General features: G+C 33.3%; 2 protein-coding genes across 3 annotated transcripts in view; both read left to right on the forward strand.

Annotated features, from left to right (window-relative positions):
* LOC106471885 (arrestin domain-containing protein 17-like) overlaps positions 1–14018 on the forward strand; it is a 40051-nt gene extending 26033 nt beyond the window's left edge. The window contains exons 5-7 of one of the 2 annotated variants that reach the window (XR_002613537.1): positions 686–871; positions 4577–4806; positions 12775–14018. Coding sequence is in view for 1 of the 2 variants with exons in the window: in XM_013932514.2 (XP_013787968.1) it covers positions 686–871; positions 4577–4750 (360 nt within the window). In the remaining variant the exon portion in view is untranslated. Of the gene's footprint in view, positions 1–685; positions 872–4576; positions 7539–12774 lie in introns of those variants that run through there. The other variant, XM_013932514.2, reaches the window with a different exon arrangement.
* A 5789-nt stretch (positions 14019–19807) lies between these two features.
* Positions 19808–25448, forward strand: part of LOC106471896 — a 186491-nt gene continuing 180850 nt past the window's right edge. The window contains exon 1 of the mRNA XM_022401358.1: positions 19808–19948. The gene's annotated coding sequence lies outside the window, so the exon portion shown is untranslated. The remainder of the gene's footprint in view (positions 19949–25448) is intronic.

A 25448-nucleotide genomic window follows, 5' to 3' on the forward strand; every position in this document is an offset into this window, starting at 1 on the left:
AAAACAAATATTTTTTAAAGTTTGTTTTTGATTGTTTTATATTTGAAACTTACTCCTCTTTGTTTGTAATTATTATTGGTTAAATCTGAAACATATCATTTTTTGAAATTTTAATTGCTTTATTTATTGCTCAGCTATAAAAATACCGCCTAGTTATAAAAAAAAATATTATCCAGTTATGATTGGTGATGATCGGTGCGGTAGTTTCCGAGATCCGAGTTTTGGACGTATACATCGCAAGCTCCGTTATAATAAGATATAGCGCTGGCTACACTAGAAATAATATTATTTATTTATAACACTCTATATGCAATTACTTGTCCGTTTTGCTAAATTTATCCAAAAATATTGATAGTATCGTACCTATTACACACCCTCCTAAACGCTCAGATTGTGAAGTATTTTAATATCAATTACACTTTAAGATTTTTCCTGGATAAGATGGATAAATAATAATATTTACTTAATAAGAATCGTAGCTTAGAGAAACTTAACTGAAAACGAATTCTGTCATTTATTTTGTGCTCGATTTTTACATCCTAAAGAACGCCATAGCATTTTACTTTATTTTATTCGGAAAAATTAAAAACTGTTCTATCAAAAAGATGTGTTGCCTAGATAAAGATAAACAAATGCTCCAGTATTGTTCTTTTTATTTACATTTTATTCGTTTTCTTCTTTGTAGACGATACAGTACACTGCAAAAAACAAGTTAGTTCAGGCTGAGACTAGAGAACTGGCTTCTCTTCAGAAGGGAGAGATTTCTGCTGATTCTACGGATCAGTGGAAAAATGAGCTACTTTATATTCCACCTCTTCCACCCACAAACCTGCGTGGTTGTCACCTAATTCGTGTCCAGTATGATGTTTATGTAAGTGTTACGAGAGAGAGGGAGAGAGTAATGGATTCAGCAGCTTACACTATTATTTCTATATTTATTTGACATGGCAAGAAAGTGACGGTTCCGTATTAATCTGGTCTCGAATTGTTTGTTGTTAGTTTACTCTTCTAAATATTTTTTTTTTTGCTATTTTTATTCCTTTACTCACCACATTTTCTAAAAGAAAACTGAGCAGTTAATTTGACTTAAGTTCTATTGTAAAACTTTACCACCATTACGAGAAGAGTCCTTGAGGTTTTCGGTTTGTTTGTTCGTTGTTGTTAAGCGCAAAGCTACACAATGGGCTATCTGTGCTCTTTCAAAACCCGGTCAAAACTATGCCGAGTACCAGAACACGGTTTTTAGCGTTATAAGCCTTCGGACATGCTATTGAGTCGCTGGGGGCGAAAAATGTGGAATTCTGAGTTTAAGGATGAAAAAAAAAAAGTTGGACGAAACGCATGGTTGAGGACAAAGGTTTTGTGGTTTGTTCTTATGACTTATTTTAAACTATATTAACTATCTAACAAAATACTTACCATTTAATACATATTCTATTAGTAAACACACATTAAAATTCACACCAATAAAAAAGATTGATAGGGATACTTAATTTATTCCAAACTGGATATCTTATACTATGTCCATCCCAAAGATTATATGGCTTAATATCATGGTTATTACCTGCGTCATTTTTCTTTTCTCCTTTTTTTTTAATTTTGTCGAAATAACTCAGAACGTTTGTTTGTTTGTAATTAAGCACAAAGCTACACTATAGGCTATCTGTGCTCTGCCCACCACGGGAAACGAAACCCGGATTCTAGCGTTGTAAGTCCGCAGACATAGCGCTGTGCCACTGGGGGGGGGCGAAATAACTCAAAACGTACTGAGTAAATTAGGGTTAAATTACTTTAGTGTTTTTTAATATATCGAATTGGATTTTAAGAGTGGCAATCCATTGATCATACTTTGAGAAGAAGGAGACATAACTTGCTTCGAGGTCTATAAAGGACAGGGATAAGGGGAAGCCCAGACAAAACCCCTGAATCTCCTGCATTTTAAGTAATTTTAAAGCATATCTGGTGCATTTTTGACATACTTTTAATAGTGTTTCAAAAAGCAGGAGTTATACCCTAACCCATAAATTATCAACACGTATTCAAAATTAATCTGAAGGCCTTGTATTGCCTGGTGGTTATGGCGATCGAATCACAATCTGCGGGTCGCAGGTTCGAATCCCGTCACCTAACATGTTCGGCCTTTCAGTCGTAGGGATGTGATAATGTGATAGTCAATCCTACATTTCGTTGGTAGAGTGGTAAGTGATGTTGACTTTCTTCTAATCTACATTAGAGACGATTAATGAAGGTAGCCCTCGAATAGCATTGCACGAAATTCAACAAAGACACACCACCACTGGTACGCTTTCACCAAGGGTAGAACTGGGAGGGTACTGACTGACATTTATGACCCACTGCCACTCCTCCCCCGGTTGTCCCTACGATACAACTTGGAAGATGCCATGTTATCTCTTGTTTCTCCGCTACTAGCCAATTTCATACAACTTGTCTCACTGGTAAACGTACTAACGTTTAGCTGCTTTTACCAACATGCTTAGCATTAAGAATCGTAAGCCTAAATGTATGTTTCTTTAGGTTATTTCAATGTTTTATTCTATTGTTAGAAATTATAATTTATATTGTGTTTACATAAACTTTTTAATTAGTTCAGCTATATTTATGTGAATTACAATTTGCAAACTCAAAAGTACACCGTAGGCCTAACGTTAGTAGCAGTCTACTAATATTAGTACTGTGTGTATAAATTTAACGCAGTGGCTAGATACCAAGCAACCCGGAACAATTTTTCGAATACTAAATACCCGGTAGTCCAGAAATTTGTATATTTACGAGCTACAGCAACAACAATAATAATAATAAATAATCATGATATATTAATACTAATGATAATTTCAGAAATATATATATATATATATTATTACACATTATATATAAATAATATAAATTATCATCATAATGTAAGTTTATCAATATCCACGATTGTAAAATTATGGACTAGTATTTCGAGGGTCGTTCTCGGCAGCTTATAGCAAACACACACGCCGATCAACAATAAATAACAATGATGATCGATATTTATTTTTCCAGTGCAAAAAGTTTTATTCATATTGTTTCATTGAGCTTGAAGACAAATCAGTCTTCTAACTTAGTGTTACTCATTCTCTGGGTCAAGTGAGAGGTTATCGTAGCTCATTAATATTTAAATTTTTGGACTGCCGGGTATTTAGTATTTGAAAGATCGTTCCCGGCTGCCGGGTATCTAGCCACTTCGTTTAAAGCATCTTTAGGTCTTGGACACTGCTACTGAGTCTGCTACAAAAAGATAAAATTATACAGTTTGTAACAAAGTATTTTATTCTAACATAATGTAAGATCATGGATAAATAAAAAAAAGCAACGAAATGCACATTAGTTACTTAAGTTTAGTACATGTCCCTACATTTCCTTAACTAAACCAGTGAGCATGAATCAATGGTAACACTCAGCAAAGAAACGTACATTAGTTACTTACGTTTAGTACATGTCCCTACATTTCCTTAATTAAGCCAGTGAGCATGAATCAAGGGTAACACCCAGCATGCTACATTGAGCATGGTGATGAAGGAACCAAAACGTTATCATAGACACATAATAACGTTTGCGGTCAGGTGTAAAAAAGTTGTAAAAACATTACCTGAGTAATACATCACTAGTAATATCAGGTTGCACCACTACACAAGTAGTCCTAAAATTTAGTGAAAAAACTGTCACTAGCTATTTAGAAGTATTGTAGGGACCATGTGCAAAAGGTTGCACAATCCTTACATCTTAAATTGTTTAACTTTTTGGCAGCTTCTTCACAAACTTACAGTTGTCATAATGCATTAAAAATTGACTTTTACCTGTAACAAAGCAGTTTAGTAAGCTTTGGTAACACTATCTGCACGTGGTCAACTGCTAGAGGCTGCCATGTTGTCTCATGTAACCCCAAATTATGGTAATTCGAAATAGAGACATCTATTGATGGAATATCAAATTTGGAAATATTTTATGTCATAATTCTATTTCAAAGCGTTCGTCTGATCAGTCCTATTGATTTCTCTTTGTAAGTAGAACTGTTCGAACACTTTTCCGGTGTCTAGCCCAGTGATTAATATATCTGACTGTTTTCTTATATACCGACGTATATACCGACGTTAATGTCTTCGTACTTTTTCGATATTCAAATAAATTACCTCAACCGAGTGACGTAAGACAAGATGTGACAGTCTAGATTTAAAACAAACAAAACCGAACGTTAAGAAAAATAACTAGTGACATGATTGGGCGGACGTAGTTTAGCGGTTAGTGTGCTCGAACTGTGAATCCAAGGGTACGTGTTTCTCGGCCTGTTCCCGCAAAAACGCGCTCCGCACTAAGGGTCCGTGGGTGCGCTATAAGAGTAACAGTCAGATCACAGTATTTGGTCAGACAAGAGAAGATGGAGAGTTGAGGGTGAGTGCTGTTGACTAGCTGCCTTTATTCTAGTCTATCAATTCAAAATTAATGACAACTATGCGCAGATAGCTTTTCGTGTTGCCTTGGCGTATATGACTAACGACATATTTTGATAACCATTTTTCACCACTTCTTTCAGTTTTTGATCTACCCCAAAGGACCAGAGAAAGAAATTAAACTTCAATTACCAATCATGATGGCTACCTACCCGATTAGGAACACAGATGGCACTCTTCAACGGAAAAAAGGAACCCATTATCCAACAGTATTACCAGTGTTCCGGCCTTGGCTTAGCACGAACACTTTGAAGTAGACAGCTAAGCTAACAGATGCCGAAGATATGATTCAAGAAAATGTTTTCTTACAGTAGTAGGCAATAAGTCTAATAAAATTGTATTAACATATAACGTTTTATTTCACCCCAATTTACTTATTTTTTGCGTTACATAGAATTCATAATATGTTTGTTTTTTCATTTGTTGTCATGCTTACCTTTTAGCGAGGAACTGAAGATAGAATAACAGGTCCTCGTTCTTATCACTCATCTTTACTTTGAGAGTTAATATTATGTGTATGAAGGCTTATCTACCTGATATGTTAGAGACATTATTACGGGCTAATAATACACTGGATACAGTTTTAATAGGGGAGAGGGAGGTCCTTGTACTTTTGTAACCAAGGGTCTTTCTAAAATATTCAGTGCACAATTAGAATAAATAATATGTAGAAGCTAAGACGGGAGTCCAAGAGTAGCGTCTCTAAAGAGTAAGCGTCAGTTGTCGCTTTCTCTCTTCGTTTATTTTAATGTAAGCAAGTTTTCAGTTTGGAACCCGAAATTACGAAATGTAAGCAAAGAAAGGGCGTCGACGTTGTTAAAAACGTTTCTTTCTCGCACGTTAAACGAAGCTTCAGAAGTAATGGCACTGAAAAATTTAATTTGAAATAATATATGTAAAGTGTGAGTTTGTGTACAAGATATAATCTGAACGCGTGTAACATGGATGTTATGAAACCAACCCACCTTTGAAGTAACCTTTCAGACTTTTGTTCCAATTTGTTTAATATGATCGTGGCCTAGTTGTTAGCGTTCCCGAAGATTTATGGTTCGTAACTTATCGTCATGGGGTCTCTATAGAAGATCAAATCCCACTATTCAATCAGACAAGAGTAGCCTAAGAGTTATCGATGAATTTTGTTGATTACCTGCCTTCCCTCTAGTCTACGAGTTCAAAATTAGGGACAATAATACGCGCAAATAGCCTTTATGTAGGTTTTCGCGAAATTTCCGGAACAAACCATAATTTCAATTATTTCGTACACAATTATAAAAACGCCCTAAGCTTATGCACATCTTCGATGAAATGCCCATAGGCTGGAGAAACTAGCAATATTGTTAAACAATGCTTGCAGAAACAAAACAAATGCTTGACTTTGTAGGTTTATAAACATATGCACGCAAAGCAACTAGAAACAACAAGCTTAGATTTTTTTTCTTTGTTTTTAGATTTTCGCCGTTGGTGATAGCATCAGTAGTTTGTCCTACGAAGGTACATATGATCGTATGAATTAAGATATGCTGCGAAAGAGAACAATATCTTTATGTCATTCGTTGGCATTCTGTGCATTTAGATGTGTAAAACGTTTCTTACTGTTCGTGACGTAATACTGTTATGATTTTGTAAACAGTTTGGTACTCGTTCACACAAGTATAAAAGTTACTGAAAAATGTATTACAAGTTGAAATATTTTAATAACTGAGTAGTTCTTATAAAAAATAAAAAAGAAGAAAGCTTCAGCTATCAAAATCAGGTCGTTTCTGGTTATATATTGTGTGCATACTCTACCCATTACGCGTTAAAATAAATATAAAACGGCTAAAAAAAAGGAAGATACCACATGTCTAGGTTTCGACGTTTCATCAGACGTAACTCGGCATCATCTTCAACATGCCTAGCTCACAGTGATGAAATGCCAGTGTATGTATGTTTTACATCCTCTTTAGAAGGTAACTGTTTTATCCTTTTATGTTGGGCGTCACCTCTCTCCCCTTCCACCCCCCGTTTGAGTATTTTTATTATCATTTTTGTGCCTCTTGAACGTCATCTTATTGTTGACATCTAGTCCAGTGAATATTTATATTGATAGGAAAATTATTTTTGTTGGAAAAAATTACATTGTATTATCATATTATTACATTCTGTTTGAGTTACCTTATCTCTGTTAACAGTGTTATCCAATTCTCTGAAATAAGGATTCAATGTAGGAGGACTAAAACACCGGGATTCTGACACTTTTAAAGCATCGTGGAAGGATCATACATGAGGAATTTCACGTTTGAAATATGAACATTATATGTAAATTGTCCACGTACAATATATATATATATAACGTGAAACAGCCTCTAACGTGTAACTAACAAGTTAACATTTTAGATAAAGCATTACTAGAATTTGAATTATAACAAATGTATCGTGACTTCTGAGCGACTTAGTTCTATCGCGAAGAATACCTATAATTAATATTTTGATTAGCAGGGATTTTCTCGTAAATACTAAGAAAACTTTACAAGTATGTGCGTCGCGTTTTTCTATAATGGGGAAACTTTGAGAATTTGACTAAAAAATCTTATTTTAAACTATTTAAATAGACTTGTAATTAACTGTGTACCTAAAATTAATAATTACGATATTATTCGCCATTTTCCACATGCTTTTCTTTTCTGTTTTTTGCATAGGTTGATTCATATTTAATTACTAAGAGGCAAGTTTTTGTTTCTTGACTTGGTGATGTAATTAAAATATTACTAAATTACCTTTGCTGACCATTTCTAACTTTATAAACTTCATAACGAGAAGTTATCTCCTTTCCAAATATTACTTATATATATTTTGTTCTACATTATTTTTAGAAACGTGCTAGACGATATTACTCTCATTGCAGCTTGCGGTATTTTTAGTATTTTATTTTATATCGAGAGCGTATTGTGCCAACTTTGTAAATTATTTTTTTATATCGGGATTCTTGAGTTGTATACAACTAATAAATTTTGGTCCGTGGAAATTACTGTTTTGTGAAGTATTACGTAACTTAGCAGTTCTATCTACGATGAATTTTAGCTGGTACTTAGTAAGGGCATGACGTTTTTTTTTATCACATTCTACAAATTTCTAATAGTACGTTTTTGTACACAATTTTTTCAATACTTTCTATGCTGTTAGTTTGTTAAACAATTTAATAATCAGCGTATGATGTACTGGTATAAAGATTTTCCAGGAATTTACCCTTGATCATATTATTTGTTTCTCTTCGGTTTCTGTCACTTGGCGGTTTGTGAACACAAATAACTTGTATGTTTCTGCAATTTTTTTTCTTTGTAATTAAGCACAAAGCAACACAATGGGCTATCTGTGCTGTGCCCACCACGGCTACCGAAACCCGCTTTTTTTGCGATACAAGACTTCAGACTAACTGCTGAATCGCTGGGGGGGTGTGGGGAGTATATTTCTGCTAACACGGGAACAGACCATACTCAAGATTCATGTAGAACGTGAGGCTCTGATCTGGAAGTTTGAGGAACAACGTATTGTCATCTTAATTTTGTTAGGATTTGAGGAATCTTTACTTGTCACCATGAGTACGAAAAATAACCCCGGTTGTTAGTTTATAAACATTTAACACCCATATCGTACGCGCAATATTTAGACGTTAACTTGGGAAATGATCATTACTTTTCTTTGAAGTTAAAATGAACTTAAAAAATATTATTATTAAGTGAATAAATATGTGTAAAATAAAAAGAGGTACAAATTATATATATGAGATGTAAAAAATGGTTTTTATAATAACACCAGTAGATCAGCGTTAAGTCTTTGTGCTTGACGCTAAAAACCGCCTTTCGATACTCGCAGTGAGAACAGTACTGATAGCCAATAGGGTAATTTTGCACGTAGCAACACTGTTTCTATAGGATATAAGGCGCCATCTAGTAAACACAAATGCCATCAATGTAGACTTCACATTGACATTTATCTAATATAATATTTCGGCTTCTGTGTTGTACCAGACATTTGTTTCAAGGTCTTTAAACTACTTTTTTAACACTGAACTGAAACCTAAATATCTCGTAAACAACAGTAACAATGAATTGATACAGTACCGTGAAGGGAATATCTTTAGGTTTAAAAGTAAATTTTGTAACCTCTGTAATATTGTTGTCATTTATGTTTTTATACTCAGTTACATGAATATTTTGCCTGGTATTAATGTAACCAGCGCATTAGCAACGCTAGGGGGTCATCACCTTATTTAAAACGTTTGTGTGAGAGTGTGCATGTATAGGGAATGGCGAAATTATATATTTTTCATAACATGGGGCTTAATTCAGTAAGGATTGAGAACCCCTGTTTTACACCAAAACAGGTCGCATATGTATCAACATGAAAATTAATTTTTAAATAATTTCAGTGCTACGCCGCATGAAGATCAAATATTTACCTTTATTTATGGATTCGAAAATGTCATTAAGGAATGGCATAAATTATCATTTCCTGGTTGTGCTAAAGATGAATCTTTAAAAAAATTAAATCCAACAACCATCCCTAAAAGGATGAGTTATTTTATAAGAAAAAAAACGAATTCATTCTTTAAAATAAATTTAAAATAACATCATACTATATTTAGTCTGTCAGAAAAATATACAGACCATTTGGTTAAGAAAAGGAAAAAAAAACAAACCAAAAATGTTTTTTTTATTAAGCCTTGAAATGAAAAAAAGGAAACTGAACTGTAATGAAAAGATTTGTTATATTAGTGCTGTTTCGAGATACATGTATTAAACACGCAATCTCGTTTTCTTTAAATAAATTTGTAAAATACGATTTCGTATTCGGTTAACAGATGGCGGTAGCCCAAAAATAAGCGAAGTAACTAGATTTTTTATGTATATTTCGAAATACCTTATTAATTTAAAAATTTAATAATTATCATTAAATATTGAGTGCTTAATTTGATTTATTTTTTACTTATTGCAAAACAAAACAAATGTTGTTATAATAACTTTTATAAAAAGCTGATTCCAAAATTCAACGCTGACGTTCAGCGTTGGCGCGCATTCTCCATAATGTGAACTTTTGTGATTATTGAATTCCATTGTTGCTTCAACTTTGGCTCAATGCACTCAATAGCTCAGAAAATGGTTGAGATTGAAGAATGCAATATGTCAGCTTTTACTGGAAATATCACACTTATGAAATGTAATTTAAAGTTTACTGTATTTTTTTTTTTAAATAAAATCACTGTAAAAACACAACGTTGTAATATTAAATCTGCTCAAAACATTGTTAGATAAATAAATTTGTTTCTATTTCAAAGTTGTATTTTACAGTGGTTTCATTTTACTACATTTGTCTCCCAACGTTGTGCGAATTCCACTTCTGAATTCTTGTTTGTTTGTTTTTCTGTGCATCTGGAAAATGTCAACAAAGACAATAGTGTTTTAATTTTAAAGTCAGCGTTGAGCCAACCGTGTCGTTAAGGTAGTTCCAATACTTGTTACAATCCTCGAGTTTTGTAATTTTTTTTAGAAGTATGAAGCTTTGTGTGTTGATAAAAGTATGTCAGGGATTAAGTACTATTGTCTACTTGTGCGAAAGAATAAAGTTCAGTGTGTTTTGGAAAGTATGTCACGGAATACGATTTTCTACTTGTGGAAATCGTAAAATTTTGTTTGTTGAGGAAAGTATGCCGTGGAAATGATATAGTTCTGGTCCGCATGTCACATAAATTGTCCTGAACATGATTTACATTGATTGTTTTTCTGTTTAAAATCATTATTTGGTTTTTAATGACGGAATATGTCGGTGAAACCAACTATTTATCCACGGCTTGGGTGTGTTGTGAATTTGTGTGATGTCTTTTGTCTGTTGTTGTTTTAACGCAAAGCTATACAGTTGGCTCTGCGCGTTCTGCCAAGGAGGAGATTTTAGCGTTGAAACTCCGTAAACTTATGGTGTCGGTGGGTGGTAATGACTAGCTGCCTTCCCTCTACTCTTTCACTGCTAAATTAGGGACGGCTAGCGCAGATAGCCGTCGTGTAGCTTTGCGCGAAATTCAAAACAAACAAACTGACTTAAAATAATTATTGTTCACTCACAAATAACACTAGTTTATTTGCAATTCAAAGGCACTATTTTTTTTTTGGGGGGGGGTTACATATTGAGCACGTAACATCCAGAACTTTGTTATTCCTCAAGTAGAAATATAACCATGCTTCCATAAAAAAAAAAATGTTCCCCCTCCCCGTGAATCAAAGTCTTGGGCTACTCTTTTATCAACGAATAGTGGGATTGACCGTCACATTATAACGTTCCGCGGCTGAAAGGGCGAGCACGTTCGGCGACTGGGATTCAAAATCGCAACCCTCAGATTGCGAGTCGAGCGTCCTAACCACCTGAAGTGAAAGACTAGAGGGACGGTAACATAAAACTTAAGAAAAAGCTTATCGTCCTTTTTATTTTTTTTTGGTTCACTCTGAAAATTGGTGAGATGGTTTCTATAAGAAACAGTGTTAGCCTTATGCAAAAGACTGACAGTTAATTTAAAGAAAAATGCTTAACAGACTTCATTAAGTATTTTGTTCATTGTGTAGAAAATTATAGATTACGACACAAATACAGAAATGACATTTGTTTGTTTAAAATTAAGCACAATAGGCTACATGTGCTTTGCCCACCACGGGTATCGAAACCCGGTTTCTAGCGTTGTAAATCCGCAGACATACCACTGTGCTATTGATGGACAAACGACATAGGACAGGGGTTCCCAAAGTTTACCAACTTACGATATGTTTGTTTTAGAGCAAAGCCGCATTGGGCTATCTGCTGTGTCCACCGCGGGGACATAATCCCCCATTCTTCTACCCATAATCAATTGGGAAAGAGGGTTTGTTTATTTGTTGTTAAGCGCAAAAACTATACAATGGGCTATCTATGCTGTGTGCACCGCAGGTATCGAAACCGTAATTTAGTGTTATAAGTTTTCGGACTTTCCGCTGAGCTTTTGTTTATTCAAAAACCATTTTAGGATCATTATTTTATAAATACCTTTATAATTAAGATACATTTATGTTCTACTGTGTCTTGTTTAGCGACCCACCTCGATACTTCTTATGACCCACCCGTGCCCTCAGTTTTGGAACTGCTGACGTAAGGAACTCTCTGTTCAAATAGGTTTTGATACGGCCTGACAGACCTCATGAATAACTTCTTTCTCCAGTCGATTTTAGCTGTAGCACATTCAACTATAATTTGTATACAACAAGTTTCTTGTTCTTTTACGAAATAATTATGAAAAGCACCACCTTTTGGGTTTGGAAAATTTATTTGTCAAGAACTTCCTTATAATAGTGTTATATTCAGCCCGGTTTTTGAATTAGGCTTAATCTAAATTTAATGGAACTCTGAAGTGTCGTGATGGTTGTCGCTTGTCGTATGGAGTTGCTAATGGTTTTTTGATTGGTGCATATTTGCTACTTTTCATGAGATGAGCGCACCGCGCGGGATTTAATTAGTTTATGGAAATAGCGGATACTCCGTTTTATTAGTTGCTTATCATTTTAACTCGTTCATTCGGAATTTTTACTCTAGATTTAATTTCATTGGATACTTTAACGTCTTGTATTATTTATGTACGCGTTGAAGAGAACGAAGCAAAGTATAATATTTAGCTAGCGATACAGAATCGTTCATGTTGGGAGCATATGACTCGGCAAAACGTTGTGAATTTGATTAACGAGAGAGACATTTTTTTTTTTCTAAGAGTGAACTGATTAGTCTGCAGTTTTATTTTTCAGCTTCTTTTTAAGCATTCGCTTGGTTTTTCACTTTTAATAGAATATATCAAACGTTTTGAACAGGTAAGCAAAAATTAGATGTTACGTTCGTAACAGATAAAGGAGAGAGAGAAGAAAAAAATCACGAACCACCATTGTGAAGAGAAATAATTTCCTCTCATTCATTGAGAATTATCGATAAACAAAACTTGTAACAACAATCGACCAAGTATATATTATAATATATTTCGTGGTACTGGATCTCTCGGCGCCTTTACTGGGATACCGTAACAAATAACGTTTATTTGATTTGGGAGCTGAAAGAGATTATGTGTAAACATAATCGTGAATAAATAAGATCATTAATCTAGTTGCGCAGTAAAGATCTAGTTTAACGGTGTTTGTCACCCAAGTCTGTGAAGCACTCACAACGTCCGCTGTAACTTAAACCCTAGTGTTATAAGTTTTATAGCACGTTTAGTGAAAAGTGGTCTGTGTTTATCTTTCAGGTGTGGTGCGCCCACGGCACTGAAAGTTGACGTATACAATTTTCCCCGTCTAATGAAAACCTGTTTCCATGTCAACATTTTGCTAGAAAACCCAATGAGTGTAGAGAATGATCGATGAAGAGTCGATTAGATGACCAAATTTGTTAAAATGATGTCAGGAAAAACAAATACTATCTGGGCGAAGGTGGAGCAATTATGATTAATTTCCCAATATATATTGCCTAATTCTGCTAGTATCATCGTTTAAAAGCAAGGAACAAACTTTTTTGCACTTCTCTTTGCATTATTGCTCTTTGGATTATTTAAACTATTTCTATTTCACGGATGTTTTTGATACCTGTGTGTATAACTTTCTAATTGTTTTGTTGTTCAAATTGAAGTGGATGAAACATAATGATTTTGTTGAAACGTCCTTAGTTTTTAACACATTCCTTTTCGTCGGTGTTGTAATAATAATTGTTTCAAGAGCAAATACAAAACGGTTCCTGGCATTGAAGTTGTAGAAATTATGTTTATGCGATATGATTCTAAAAAAAATTAATAAAACAGGTTAGAAGAAATTATGATTTCATATATAATGGAGCTCTATTTCACTGTATGACGTCCCCAGCGGTACGTCTGACAGTTTATAACGCTAAAAACTGGGTTTCGAAACCTGTGGTGGGAACAGCACAGATAGCCCATTGTGTATTCAACGACAATGGCACTGCAGTCGATACACCAAAGGAGGTTTCTATACAGAGTCGGGACATTGTCATCATAATGACATAAAGTTGGTCTCGTCAGTCTAAAGTTCAAAAATAGTCAGAGGACTAAAGCACGTAAGCAATAAAAAACCCGGAAAACCGTAAACATTCGATAAACATGAGCGTTTTTTACAGTGATTTATGTTTACCATGTGTTATGTTCACAGAATGGTAAGCAAATGCTCTTATTAGTTTTATTTTTCATCATAATATCAAGATTTTTCCCCCCTTAGAATAAGACTGATAAACAGATAACTAATCACTTCAAAACGCGTGTAGTTTGAGTGTGTTCTGGTCGCTTATTTTTCAAAACTAATTTCTTCTGTACTAATGCATTAGATTTGAGCGCTCGTAATTGGCTAAGCCTAATTAATCCATTGACTGGTCAATATATAATTATTCAGATGTAAAATGTATCAAATTCTATTTATAAAACTAATTTCCACGTATACAAATCGGCCTGACGAACCTTGGTATTGGACGAAAACCCCCGATGGCATTGGATATGGAAAATATAGTGTGGTTGTTATATTGGAATAATGCTGTTTCTTGCTTTTCATCATAAGTTTTTTTAGAATGTTGGGAAACATGAATACGCAAATAATAGAATTAAAATGCACTGTCATTAAGGGAACAAAGTGTTTATTCTGTGCAAAATATCAATATTCGTTTAGGGGCAATTTTTTGTGTTTAATTTTTATATTTCTTAGAGATATTATAAACAGAACTTGTTTAGAGGAATGAGGTTCAAAACGGGTATAACTTATAAATACATAGGCTTATACTGCTGCTTCTTGACCGTCTTATAATTTTTTTTATATATATAAGTAGACTGTGAAAACTCAAATATGTGTGTAAGTGTGTGTGTTTTTAAAGTTACTGCATCATTAACATAGATAAATGGTTTTTGTTGAGAATCCAAACCCTGGTCTGATAAAAACGTCATCATTTGAATTGCTCAGATTTTATTGAATGATTTATTTTTCGTTCAAATGAGTTTACACTTTCCCTCTGATTTTACGGTTTTATAACATATCCTTAAGCATTTAGATATTCATGTTAGTTAACAGCGAGGTGTAATAAGCTGTAATATAAGGTGTAATATCAAGAATATGATTGTCTGTATAAATACTGTATTTAAGCTATTTAAACATTATTTACTACATTTACAGTAACAGTGATGGATTCAGCAGAGCATTCGGAGTAAAACCTTTGTGTTCCACATATCCTTTCTAATACAAAAATGGCTATCAAATAGCTTGTTTACGCTTATCCTAATATGTGAAAGAAAACTTAATGGAACATTCAGTTAAGAATCATTGATAATCTTGGCGAGTAAACTGAAAGAGTCTCAAGCATGGTAGCTGACGCTTTATGGATAATAATGAGACATATATAGCATTCAATTGTTGGAGTTGAATATAACTGTAGAATGTATCGATGCCATTAATTAACACAGCTCTAAAGTCGTGTATATTTAAATAGACGCTATTAGATATTCAAGTAGGAATCAGTTGAGGTCACAGGAGGGTAAGTTCGTGGTTAGTGTGCTCGGATTTTGAACCTGAGGGTTCGTGGACCAAATCCTACTATTCGGTTAAACAAGAGTTGTTGGTGAGAGCTGTTGACTAGCTTCCCTCCCTTTAGTCTATCTTTAACTCTAGTGGACAACTACGTATAACCTTGCGTAAACATTCTGAAACAAGAAGTAGCAAGAAATACAAGGAATAACAAACGTAGTCGTTCTGCCATCTAGTGGTAATAATTTTTGTATTTATGTTTTTGATATTAACCGAAATATGAGAAGTTCGAAACCCGGTTTCTAGCGTTGCAAGTCCGCAGGCATGCCGCTGTACCACTGAGGGGGGGGGGGACACTTTTAAAGCAATTATTTATCATAATAAGAAATAATTCTGAATATTACTATGTGTATAATTATTTACAAATATCCAAAATTCAGAAGACTTTGACGTCATGACACTTTATACGGGACGAAGAAAGGGAAAAGGAAGTATTCTGAAACACTTTTTACCCATGGTGGACAGAGCACAGGTAGCCCATAGTGTAGCTTTGTGCTTAATAACAAGCAAACTTGTAAGTGTTTTTGACAGATTGGAAGACTCCATTCACCCTTTTTTTTTACATTGGAACTAGTTAAGTGTTTTATAATAGTTTCATTATTGCCAATGAACATCATTTTGGAGGACAGAGGGTTTCCTTAAAATGTATTTTTTTCAATCCTTATGTAATTATTTTCAAATCTCCATTACTGTATTTTAATAGATTATTTAATTCACGATAACGGGTTTTGTTTTAAGACGATATACTGAACGACTTTACATAACTGGTCTAATAAATTCGCTTCATATAACACTAATCTCATTATAATCCAATAAAAATCTGTAAATATTGAGCCAAACGACCAACAACTCATTTCACGATTTCTTTGTTAGAGCAGGAACTAATCTAATCAAGTTCCATTTTCCCTTCTTCAAAGGAGAAAGAGAATCATAAAATCTTATTAAACTTTCTTTAATTTCATCTTTTTTTTTTGCAAAATTTAATCATGAGATTAATACTTGCAAATATTTTTTTTCAAAGCTGCACCACTAAGGGGTAAGTGCTGGTGGTCAAAAATATCCTAAGAAATCAGATTAGACAGAAATGAATTGATTTATTTAAACCTGCATTTAGCGTTTACTGATGATTTTTTAAAATCCTAGGTTGAGTCGTGCTGTTTATGTTATTATAGTCAAATATCAATGTTGCTAAACGAAAAAAAAAAAGATTCGCATGATAAACAGATAAAAAGGATGAGCCATGTCGATATTAAATATGTTGTTTATTTCATGCGACATTGTACAAAGACTTTATGTCACAGACCCGTTCAGTAATCATGCAAATACACATTAATCACGAAAAATGGAATATCGTGTTACTAGTAACTTTATTTTCATTTATTGAGGAGGTTCATATAGCCCACCCTGTATATAGAAACTTAATTTTAACATCGATTAAACAGAAACTGCTTACTAATTTCCTCTGAATTCTTCATTATTTTTTCTCCTTAAAGTTTTACATAAGAATATAGATTTAGGGTTAACTTGTTTATTGTCGTTATGAGGAAGTTCTTACCCGTTGACTCAGCAGTAATAATAAAAACAAACAAAAACCAGCGTACTCGGATTTGCCTTTCATTGACCCAGCAGTAATAATAAAAAGCAAACAAAAAAAACCAGCGTACTAGGATTTAGAAACTACACTAATTATGTAATCAAGAACACTTTGCTTCTTCTTAGTACATATTTTATCATTCTCTATTTGCATAGATCAATAAAATCCACACTGTAGACGAGTCAACTTTAGTTAAAGTGAGGCAGTTTTGTTTTATGTTTCCGTTATCTAAGGTGTATGACTTGTTCTTCTCATCTCTTTGTATACTAGCACGGGAACAACAGTTTATGTTTTCCGTCTTTTGTTGTTGTTGTTGTTTCATTAATTTTATAACAGTAAAATATAAATATTTTGAATATCCACAGGATTATTATACAAAACATACAAATGCAAACGATTGAAAACATTTGTTGATAAGCCGTTCGTCTGTAAGACTCGTTACTAAACATATTCAGGTGATCCCATTGTTTGTTTGTTTGTTTTGTAATTAAGCACAAAGCTACACAATGGGCTATCTGTGCTCTGCCCACCACGGGTATCGAAACCCGGATTGTAGCGTTGTAAGTTCGCAGACATACCGCTGTGCCACGTGGGGGGGGGGGGGGAGGATTTCATATCTCTCTCATCAAAATAAGATCCCGAATACGTATTTTCAAAATTTGAATTTTCTGAATATAACTTCTATCGATGTTTTGATTTTCTTCACCAAGTGTCAACTTTGATATTTTACTAATGAATGTAACTTCTATCGATGTTTTGATTTTCTTCACCAAGTGTCAACTTTGATATTTTACTAAAAATTAAAATCAGTACAAATTAGAAATCCTGTATTTATCAATTAAACGTTTAATCTCTTTTATATAAATCACACAATTATTTTTTTTTATCTCTAGTTACGTAAATATAAAGAATTTTAATTCCAACATTTTATACAGCACATCTGGTCACAATCATTTATTGATTTCTGTTTTTATTACTAATTTATATTTCGTTGTTAATCACTCTTACTACTTATGCTAACGTGTGTGAAGACTTTCAACTTTTTTTAATAAATACTATTCTCATTGATTAAGTGGTGCTTCTCTTATAAATATAATTTAATAGTTTCATCTCTTAAACTGCTTATACGTTGTTGAATTTTCTCATTTACAGTAACAACTTATTAAACATTAAAGATTTACTTTTAAGCCGACAATAGTTTTCACAATAATATAAAATATTCAAATCAAATATTTCCATAAGAATTTTTAAAGAAACATCCTTCTTGTTCAAACTAGTTAATATATGTTTCCTTCGAGATCCATCCAAATACGAAAAGGATATAAAGATGTAGAATACCAACATCATTTACTACTATCCTTAAGTATCTCCTCCATTAACTCACCTCTTTCTTCTGTAATGTGTAGTCGTTAGACTAACTGACATCAAAGTACATTTTTTAACATCTCGCAACTATTTACAAGCCTTTCGTAAAAGGTTTAAACCAATCTATTTACTCTTCGCTTTCCACTCAACCATAAATTTAGGGACTTTCTAGAAATTAACTTTTCTTTTCTTGAGATATTTTTTTTCTATGGCCTTCATTACTTGCCTTTTTTAGGTTCCTACACACACACATCTTCCATTAAATGTTGACTGAAATTTTTCGTCCTTAAAGATCTAAATATGCTTCATCTTATCACTTATACGGTGACCCAGTAAATGAGTTACTATTATGTCTGCTAGTGACGCCTGAATTTCACATTTATTTAATATGTTAAATTTTTTTAACATCACCAGTTTTTCCCTTTAAACTCCGCTTAATCTTAGGATCAAAGCCCCATAAAATTTACTGATAATTCCGTTTTCTAATTTCTCAACTATGTCATTCTACTGGGAGTTCAATTAAACAAAAACGAATCTGAGCTACATGAATTGAGTGTTGCGAGAGTTCTTTTTTTTTAATATTTTTTTAGAAATCTCATTATTAACCTTTGTATTCTCACTCGGGATATCACGTTAAGGAGCTTAGAACTGATTATATGTGATTAAGTATCTAATTTCGATTTTCCGAACTTCATACCATTGGTATCTTCACGTTTTACAAAACTTTAATGTTTTCTTCATTAACACCTGATCGAAGATTTTCGTTACCATGTCAGCCTTTAAATTGTGATTTTTCGTGATTATTCTTTTAAAATAAATTTTACCTTGAAACTTTCTTGCTAATTAAAATAATAATTAATTACGAATTTACAAAAAATAATTTCCTAGCGTGAAAAGAACTCGTGTAGCATGTTTTACTACTGTTTGCTGTTACGCACACACATCTATGTAAAATCTTTGTTAATATACATAAAAGAAATATATTTTTTATTCTTTGTAGCACAGAAATACGCAATGGCCTATCTGAAATCTGTCTACTGCAAGGAATCGAACCTTGGATTTTAGTTTTGGAAATCCGTAAAGTTACCGTTGCCCGATTAATACGAAATCAAAATACATTGTAGTAGTTTTAGGTATCGAACTTCATGCGGATCTTCCTTTCTGAACTTTGAAGCGAAAATTTATTATATTATACTATAATAACTTTTTATTGAGTAAATTTAGTTAAATTCTGATATAAAATCAATTCCTCAAATATTTTTTGTTATATCTGATCGTCTGGTTATTCGATAGTTCATGTAAACTTTTGTATTTATGTTTTAGATTACTGTAGCAATAACTGTAGTTTAGTACGACAAAAAAAAACACACATATTTGTTTTTCTTCATTATTACCTTGCTCTTTATTTATACACTAAATAAGATTGTGACAAAAATCCACCAGATGGCACCCACTACACCAATCTTAAAGTACATATATATATATATAGCAATGTGTTGATAGCCTTATGACCATAGAAAGTTCTTCTCCTAGTACTGATCAAATACTTCTTAAGAAAAAAAAAATGATATGAAAGCCTCTGTGATACTATAAAGCAAAGTATTTAAGAATGATGATGCTGTCGTTTCAGAAGCATAGTATTATAAATAGAATATAATTAAAAGAGGGCGCTACAGTCTCGCAGCTTTAGGCAATAACGACTTACCTAAACTGAAACCGATCAGTCTTGTTGCAGGTGAAGTGCGAGAGTGTTCATCGCCTGACAAAAACTATTGGTCAATACGTTAACAATGTTACAAAGTGAAAACGTCAACTTCAGGAAGAAAAAGTTTGCTTGCCCTTTAGAATGCTGCTTATAAATTCATCGAGACAAGAAGCTAATATTTCAGGTAAGTAAATATGTTAATCTTACTCTAAATTGTGATTTAAGTAACACTTAAATAAGAATCTAACAGAATACATTGAGGCATTTTTAAACACTAAAAGTTAACACTTAACACTATATATATATATATATATATATGGGAATTCAATACAAATTAGTTTGCAAAAACAACGGTTAGCGTTTCCAAATCCAGAGCAAAGAATTACCACAAAGTAGATGTTTCAAAAACTTAAAAGTTACACTAATGTCTCAATTCTCCACTTTATTTAGTTAGTAAAACGTAACATTATTTACATGGCATACAATATCTCATATTCATAGCTTAGGATCTGATGATGCCTGCTGTATTGTGTATATTTTTATATGCTTAGGAAATACAAATCGAAGCTCAAATTAGATAAAAACGTTAAAACCTTATTAATGTAGACCTTCATTGTGTTCCAATTTTTTGTGGTGCATAAAGTGGACACAATTTGGTCAGTTGTCATTTGTGAACATCGCATTACTAAATTCTATTAATAGATTTTATCAGCACTGTTAAATAACAAAGCATCTACTTAGCAACATTTAAAAAAGACATTAGTATCTGAGTACATCACATAAAACTGCGTCAAACTCAAAACTCTGTGACATAACATTGTTTAAATGTATCTTCAAATCAGTCAGCTTAGCAAAAAAATGTTATAAATGTTATATGTAAGCATCTGTATCAAACCACTATACATGCCTACTTGTATATCATATTTCAATTTTGTATCTTTTAATACCAACATACATATTTTCCTGTTGTTCTATGGAAACATTATCCAATTTTCTGAGCTGAGCCAGTGAGTGAATCACAGTAGGAACAGTTTTCTATTTAATTCCAAGTAATAATTCATCAACATTCCATATGAAAATGATTACTTGCTTTAAGCTTACAAGATAAATTAACAAACGTGTCAATTAATTCGTAACACACGCACACACAACCATATGAATATATAAGTAGCATGAAATTCCATTAACTTTACACAAAGGTCTACCTCAATAACTGAACAAACCTTAAAGGATTAAATCTGTAGTTACAAATTATTTTCTTAGGGTATCAAGATAAAACAAATATTATTCTTTTACTATTCGTCGAGATGATTCTGGGATGCTTTTAACTTTAATTTTAAATCTTCCCTTTTATCTATTTTTTTTGGAAATAGGAAACAATACCGATAGAACTTACAAGCTAATGAAAGAGAATAAAAACATATATATCTTTATGTAAAATTTTGTTTTCAGAGAGTCACGATAACAAAAGAGGCTTCGAACATTACAAGTTATATGGAAAAAAACTATTTCCAAGATCTTTATCGAGCTAGGTAAACAATACATTGCTTTATTCAAGTTAGGAGTTTCTGTAATGCCTCTGGGCAATACCTTATTTATAGATAAACTGAGCCTTTCCAGTTCCCATATGGTTTCATAAATATGGCTACTCTGTTTTCAAACGATCGAATCTAAAACCAGGTTTGAAAATGTATTGCAAACAACAACAAAATTACTTATTCGTAATCCATTGGAAACCGAAGTATCCCTCGCGGTTATCAAACTTATCTTTTAATAAGGTATATATATATATAAAGAGGTTAAGTAAATTATATTAAAACGATTTTAGAGCTTCACTACATCATTGTAGTCCATGTAGCCACGTCCGTTCATGCATTATTTGATTACTGTACAATAGCCCTGCAGTGTAGGTTCCATTGTGAAAGTCTTCGTCGTAAGGCTATCATGTTCAAAGCGCACAGCTCCTCTCTGCCGATTTTCCATAATCCATCAAGTATACAAGGATGGTGGTTTCCCAGAGCCCTTTTCAGCAGTCCAATCGCACACAAAATCCATAGGCGCTGTTTTCAGCGACTTGACCAAAACGTCTTTGTATGGAATAGCATGAATGTCCACTTCATTCTTCAGATGCTTGAAGTAAGCGACGATTGAACTGATTTATTATAGAAGCAACTTGTATGCTTATTACTTGTGGCGCTTTTCCAGATGGAGATCCTTCTTGATCATGTTGCGTACTGTTGCCTGAGATACATGGACGACCTTTTTTTTTCGTGCATTCTCATCTGCTACAAGATGCCACACTTTACTTACCACGGCTGGGATACGACTTGTTAACGGTCTCTTTTGGGATGGTCCTGGCGCTCGAAATTAATCCACATTTCTTGGAAACTCTAAATCCTCGATACAAACACATCTTCATGATCTGAGTGTATGAATATTTTGCGTCGAAAAGGCTCTTACATACCCTTCCTAAAAGCAATCAATTTTTGGTGGTATTTCTCTACCTACCAGGCATCAAACAATTTAAAAGTTTAGTTGTGCTATTCTACCGCGACTTTATATTAGCTGTGATTGTCACGTGACTTACAGATTTGCATATTAAAGTGTTTTAATATAACATGATCAACCCTCTGTATACATTAAATGTCCATGTTTTATGATTAGAACTACTGAAGGGTCGAACCCGACTACTAATGATAATATTTCTATACTAAATAGATGAAACCATTTATTGAAAGTAATCAAAATCCTGAACGACATTTATTATAATGTTCTTGGATATCGTTGGAACAAGCATAAGTTGTTAATAAGGTTTTCACGGCTGCACAATAAACACAGAATATAATTAACTGAAATTCTATAGTGATAATAATAACATTTATGTAATTTTGTAAAGGTGGAGTTTCTTACAGCTAGATTACGTTGGGAATTAAAACTGAATCACCAGTATTAAACTTACTAAAAATTAGTCTGATTAGCTGAGTAACTATTACACTAATTGACAAGAATAAAAAACAATGTTTTTAGTGTATTGCATCACCACTAGGTAGCCTACTACCCCAGGGATTCAGACTCATGATAATCATCAGTACGGTCTTGAGCTGTTATCTAATTGATTTCGGTAAAGCAATACTGTAAGATTTGAGTGCGTTTCCAACCAAATTCTGTAGTTTAATAGGCCTTTTAGTAGTGAGAAAAAAGCTGTAAAACCCGTCATTCACCTGAATTAAATGTACCAATTTTAAATGTGCTTCATCGAGTTTTGGGTTTTTTTTATTCAGCCAAACCCGAGCTAAGAAGATTTTATTTTCCACTGGTAACCAGAATCGAAATTTGAAGATTTTGGCATATAGAACTTTACACGTTGAAAATAATCGCCAGAACAACAGCGATTTGAAGCAAACAATACTGGTATTTCGCATATGATTCATCTTTAACCATTTTAGTATAGATGAAAGATGAAGAATCAGTTTTTAGGCTAAAGCATAAAAGGTCTTGACTTGACTTCACTGTTCTCCAAGTTAGATCACAGTGTTCTTACAGTGTGAGGTAAACTCCAAGCTCAGAAGAGATAATACCAACCCTAACTCCATCTAAGACTGTAAGCCAACAATATTATTTCCTGAAGTTCTATGTTTCATACACAGCTAAGCGTCGAATTGCATGTTTTTCTTTCTTTTTTTTTCGATGGCATTCAGTGTGTAATTAATTAATTTTAGGCTTAATCATATCATATATCTGGATGGTGGTGATGAGATTTTGGTTTCGATCTTGCGTTAGAGATCCTTTAATATGCTTTCAAATTACAAATAGGTATACACGAAACGTGTTTAATTAATCAAATGATGAATCGCTTCAGTCTAACATTACTTCTTAGAAACTAATGCCAAAATCTCTTTGAAATATTTCTGAAACCTGTATTCAGTATCTGCATAAAAGAGCTTAATGGTTTTATAATAACCTATTTCTTGTGAGGAAAGCAAATCAACGTTTGAGTTACGGGCAATCTAAGAATTCTTTCGTGTGTCATGGATGTGACACATTTGAGAAACTGTTTCGTTAATATCTATTATATTAGTTATTATTATATTACACTAAATTATTATTATCTTAGGTTTTATTTTATATTGCAGCATATGTTGCATTATACTTTATTAAATTATCGCTTCATTTGTTTATTATATAAATTAAATTCGCATATCTTAACTGATACTAGTTAATACCGAGAGAGAAAATATTATTTCGAATTAGCTGAATATGTAATTTTTGTCCTTGTGAATTGTTTTAATAATCTATATTAAGAAGCGGATCATCGGTAAGTTTGCGAACTTAAAACACTAAAATCCGCGACTCGATTCTCCACGGTGGACAGTGCCCAAATAGCCCATTTCGTAGCAAAGCGCTTAAACCACAAACATAATTAAGGGGGAAAAAATAAATACTTATTTTTCGCAGTCCATCTACTTTACCTAAAGCGTGTAAAAATTAGAATTTTATTTAGTTATCTAGAATATTTTTGCCCATTATGATCTTCTCTGGGACTGTTCAATTTACATTTTTAAATGAGTAAAAGGCTAGAAAAATCTTCTTTTTCCATAGAGTTATTTGTTGAACTGTGACATATCTGACTGCTTCAAATTTCACAAAAAGTTCTATGTTAAACGCTATCACTGTACTGTAGATATACTATATGGCTTTATTTTAGTGTTATGTTGCTACGCTTTCGCATTATTTTACACAAATAGTCAATCTCCTGTTTTTAACAATTTGTTAAAGGAAAACAGTTTTACAGAACATTAATTATTACTCTCCCCCCCCCCCCCAAAAAAAAGCGTTAAGCTCTTATCATTAACAGGGAAGCAGACTTCGCACCTGGTTGTTCTTGTTGTATACCTCAACTTGTACATTACAGCAACTCCATTTCTGTCAAAACCAATCAGTTTACTATACTCACAGAATAGCTCTTTTTGTCTCAGTTTGACTGCACCCAATTGTCCCATGGATCCACCATTTCTTATGGCAATAACAATAAAAATTGGCATCCGTTTCCGTATCGACTAAACGAGTAAATACCTTCCCCCCCCCCAATTATTTCTTTAATACCATTCTGTTACATAATTATTTATGGAGTGAGAATTTACCGGTAACCAGTTTTTTTTTTTGTTTTTTTTTTACGTATTGAAATAGTGGTTTCAACAAAATTTAGTAATACAATTTCATTGTTAAATAGCTATGAAAGTTATTATCAGTAATAAATGGTTGATGAAGAGGAGTGATAACTTTCATGAATACTTACTTGCAAGCATACATTTTTTTTATTTCATAAGACTTCTAAAAGAAAGCTGTTATTCAATTACTTTTGGTACATCCACTTTGAGATTTAACACATTTTGAAAAGCTGATAAGAATTTAAATTACTCCAAAAAACAAGAATCAAAGGCATCAGTTACAGTTTCAACTCCGGCCTGGCATGGCCAGGTGGTTTGGGCGCTCTACTCGCAATCTGAGGGTCGCGGGTTCGAATCAAATATAGTTTACACACCAAATATTCTCGCTCTTTCAGCCGTGGGGGACGTTATAATGTGACGGTCAATCCCATTATTCGTTAATAAAAGAGTAGCCCAAGAGTTGGCGGTGGGTGGTGATGACTAGCTGCCTCGGCTCTAGTCTTACACTGCTAAATT

The sequence above is a fragment of the Limulus polyphemus genome, unplaced genomic scaffold, assembly GCF_000517525.1.
Source record: "Limulus polyphemus unplaced genomic scaffold, Limulus_polyphemus-2.1.2 Scaffold116, whole genome shotgun sequence".
NCBI lineage: Eukaryota > Metazoa > Arthropoda > Merostomata > Xiphosura > Limulidae > Limulus > Limulus polyphemus.